Here is a 3,624-nt window from a genome sequence, read left to right on the forward strand (position 1 = left end):
CTAAATGTACCAACGAGTCCTGGATTTGTACTTTAGACTCAGGTAGGCATCCGAGTTGAGAAATCTGGGCCAAGAGTCTCTTTCCATCAGCAGGTAAACGTGTTTCTGGGCCTCATCGAAGCAGGAGAGGCTCGGCTTCTCCAAAGACTTCTTGATCTTCTCTTTAATGTGGTGATCAACATTGATCTGGAGAAGAAACAAAGAGAAAACCGCTAAATTGTGTTGAATACAGTGGGATTTGCACCGAATCTATCTGCCAAATAACTGTGGTACACTTCAACAATGTGATTCAAACAACTAGAAAACAAGACCCTCCAAACTAGTATTTTTTAAAAGGGGCGGTACTATCCCCCAGGGGGCGATCAGAGAACGCCGAGAGGCACTGGAAGCAATATGTTTAAAAGGGGGGCCTTAAAGTTTTTCTCATCCAGAGTCCAGCCGAGTATCATGGCAGGTCTTGAAATGGATGACGGTTTGACGGGATACTACCGTAGCAGCAGAGCGCAGGTGTTTTGTCAAACTTGGCTTTGCTTCCTGACTGTATGTGTAACAATAATGACTACACTTGCTTTTTTCCTTTCCTTCTGACCTCATGAAAACCCAATATGTTGGAAAGTATTGAAGTGGGAACAATTCCCTTTGCTACAAACTGGACTTTTGACATTTGACAAAAGGTGACATTACAGAGAGGTCTGTCTCCGTGTCAGACCTCTGAAAACAGTTGCAGCCGGCTAAAGACACACTCTGCCTGTGTGGGCGTGTTTATCTTGTGTGGATATAAATCTGACCACAGAGTCAATCATTACATTTTAGGGTTCAGACTTACTTCGGATAAGTCTTCAGGAAATGAATTGAGTCAATACGATGTCCCGAAAAGTCATGAAAACACGACTGTGTGTGATATTAACCCGTCTTGTGTCTTCTGTGTGTGTTTGTAAAGAAGTGTAGTAGTGCAGTACTTCACTGTGAATGAGCGGAGAATTATGTGCAACATATTCATTCTTTGATGAGGGCTTTCTCCTTTTTTTTCTACTGGATTCAGATTTCATCAAACGCTCTGAACAAAACCCCACCCCAGAGAATGCATCTTCACCTCAGTGACCAACACTCGCAGTAACAGTTGTGACATTTAGTAGATGCAATGATGTGTATATTTAGGTTTTTATTTATGATATTTAAGTGTGCTAAAGGCGAAGAATAGTTTACAGTGTATTTTTTATTGTCTGCTGGCTATTCATCCAGCTCTGTCTCTGTCAACCATGAACCATTTACCCTTGTTATCACTGACCTCTCTGGAGGCCAAAGGCTGGATGAACTCCTGGTAGATCCCCTCTGCCTTCCAGTGAAGGTCTTCCGGTGAAGCAGTTGACTTAAAGTCTTCACATGCGAGCCAGAACTCAATGTTTTCGTCGCTGAACTCGGACTGCAGGAAGCTGCGGAATGCTGCTAAATATTCTGTAAAGAGGAAGATATTTAAATGATTCACTGTTTAGATATCATGAGAAAGTTTATGAGGCTAAATTTAGTTTTCGAAACAGAGATTAATGTTCATCGTGCATTTTATTATCTCAAAACAAGCACAACATTTTGTAACGCGTTACTTTTATCATGTAGCATTTTTTCCATAGTCGGTTGGAGTTTATGATCAGTCTGCCATCTGTAATAAAGAGATATTTCAGAGTTAACTTTCATCTTACTGAACAGCCGGAAAATAAAGATATCTATAATAGTGTCACGTACACTACCTGAGTTTTGAAGGATATGTCTCATCATTTATTCTTTGTCGTTTACGCCCACTTCGATTAAGAACAATATCAGGTCTGCAAAACAAATGAAGTTAAACTTTTACACAATTTTACAGTGTAAAAAAAAAAGTAAGCCTGTCCAGCTCGCTCAAACCATTACTCGCTCTTGCTTACCTTCTGGGCTGCTTCACATTTTGCATCAGCTCCTTAATTTCATGGAAACGAATCTTTGAAAAACGAAATTTTGGCATTTTCACATTCCTGGGAATGTCCTGTAAGGAGTTACAGTGGTCTGTTATGGTGTCTCTAAACAGCACTGTTCCCTACATGCCTTTACCCTTGCAGGGAAGGTGCGATACCTGTGACGCTGAGGGCCTGCTGGTGCACGCATCTAAATTCCTTTGGGTAAGCATACAGATGACTGCAGCTGCTTCATTTACTGTTGTCCCTGACTCACAGCTGTAAAATTCCAGTTTCTGTCTAGATACACTGAGACACACTGAGCCCAGAGGTGGACAGGGGCCTGAAAACATGACGTTAATAAAGGGTGGGTATGTCCATCCATAAACCGTGAGACAAAATACAAAATACATTCCAGACCATTTCTACTGAGGCAGCTATTCTTTGAATATCTCCATTTGTAGGAAATAATATAGAAATTGAAGCTGTTTGTTAAATTTTCAGGTATTTATTAATTCACTAAATAGATATTTGTCTTATAACATGGGTACACGTATATCAGCACCGTCACACTAATTGAAACTGACTGGTTTTGTGTGTGTTTTGGTGTGGGATATAGAGGGACTTCACATTTTTGCTTTGAGACAGTTGCTGTGATTGAGGTTCTGATTTGAGACAGTTGCTGTGATTGAGGTTCTGATTTGAGGCAGGTGTCTGTGTCCAAGTGTGCCTCCACTCTGTGGTGTACATACACAGCGGTCTCTCATTCTTCTGTGTTTCTCTGTGCGCAGGCCAAGGTCTGCTCCAAAGTCCTCAAGCAGAGTTGGGCTTCCTTAAGGTTGAAGTGTACTGCCAGCCGAACGGCTCAGAGCTGACTGTCATGGAGTGACAAGTTATTAATAGCAGGGCTTAAGCCTTAAAGAAAGGGGAATTTCTGTGGACGGAGGGTTCATATAATTGCGAAATTAACTATTTGATGCAACTGACACAAATGACAAGTAATTATACAATCCCAAATTGTGCAAAAAGATAACTTGAAAAGGTCAAAATGATGGAAAAATGCATGATCCACTGATCATTTCCTCAGTCGGAAACCGTAGTCTGGTTATTCTATCAAAGTCCAAGCACGTCTTTCAAAGCCATAAACAATATCCAATACAGCTGTCTTTCAAACTTCTCAACACTCCATTCATCTATAAACAACGTATATGTCATAATAGGTATACCGTTGTCAACTGTTTTTGAAAGATTGCAACGATGGTATGAAAGCAAAACCAATAGCCTTGCAGTGCTTTTATAAATGAATGCGGTCATGTGCATTATTGAGATGACACTTTGCTGCATTATAAATACAAAATATAGGGTTCATTATGTGTGTACACATAAATATACAGCCATATCCTTGATACTCAATAGTTATAACAAAAACATGCAAGACAATTTGCCATAGACACGTAATTATCTATTTTGGAACCTTGAAAGAAGAGACTGAAAAGGATGGGAATCAAAAATGACTTAGACCGACGAACACATTCGCTACCCCCTTTCACCCAATATGTTTCAGGTGGGACTGTGGTGCCACTATTTCGCCCTGCCGTTTTCAGTACTAAAGGTACAGAAGGAATGGAGGGGCATGGTTGTTCTATAGCTGCTGTGTTGACTACGTTTAAATGGACACTAATATTCCACTATTATTCCG

General features: G+C 40.5%; 1 protein-coding gene across 1 annotated transcript; it reads right to left on the reverse strand.

The window, feature by feature from the left end:
- On the reverse strand, positions 1-1,996 carry LOC142947041 (regulator of G-protein signaling 21-like). The gene is made up of 5 exons (XM_076088686.1): positions 1,920-1,996; positions 1,746-1,820; positions 1,602-1,657; positions 1,289-1,455; positions 1-186 (listed from the first exon to the last, which is right to left on the reverse strand). The coding sequence occupies exons 1-5, from the start codon at positions 1,994-1,996 to the stop codon at positions 1-3; spliced, it is 561 nt and encodes a 186-aa protein (XP_075944801.1).
- Positions 1,997-3,624: the final 1,628 nt, after the last annotated feature.

This window comes from Anarhichas minor, unplaced genomic scaffold (genome assembly GCF_050575085.1).
Source record: "Anarhichas minor isolate MPS153535 unplaced genomic scaffold, ASM5057508v1 ptg000010l, whole genome shotgun sequence".
Taxonomy (NCBI): Eukaryota; Metazoa; Chordata; class Actinopteri; order Perciformes; family Anarhichadidae; genus Anarhichas; species Anarhichas minor.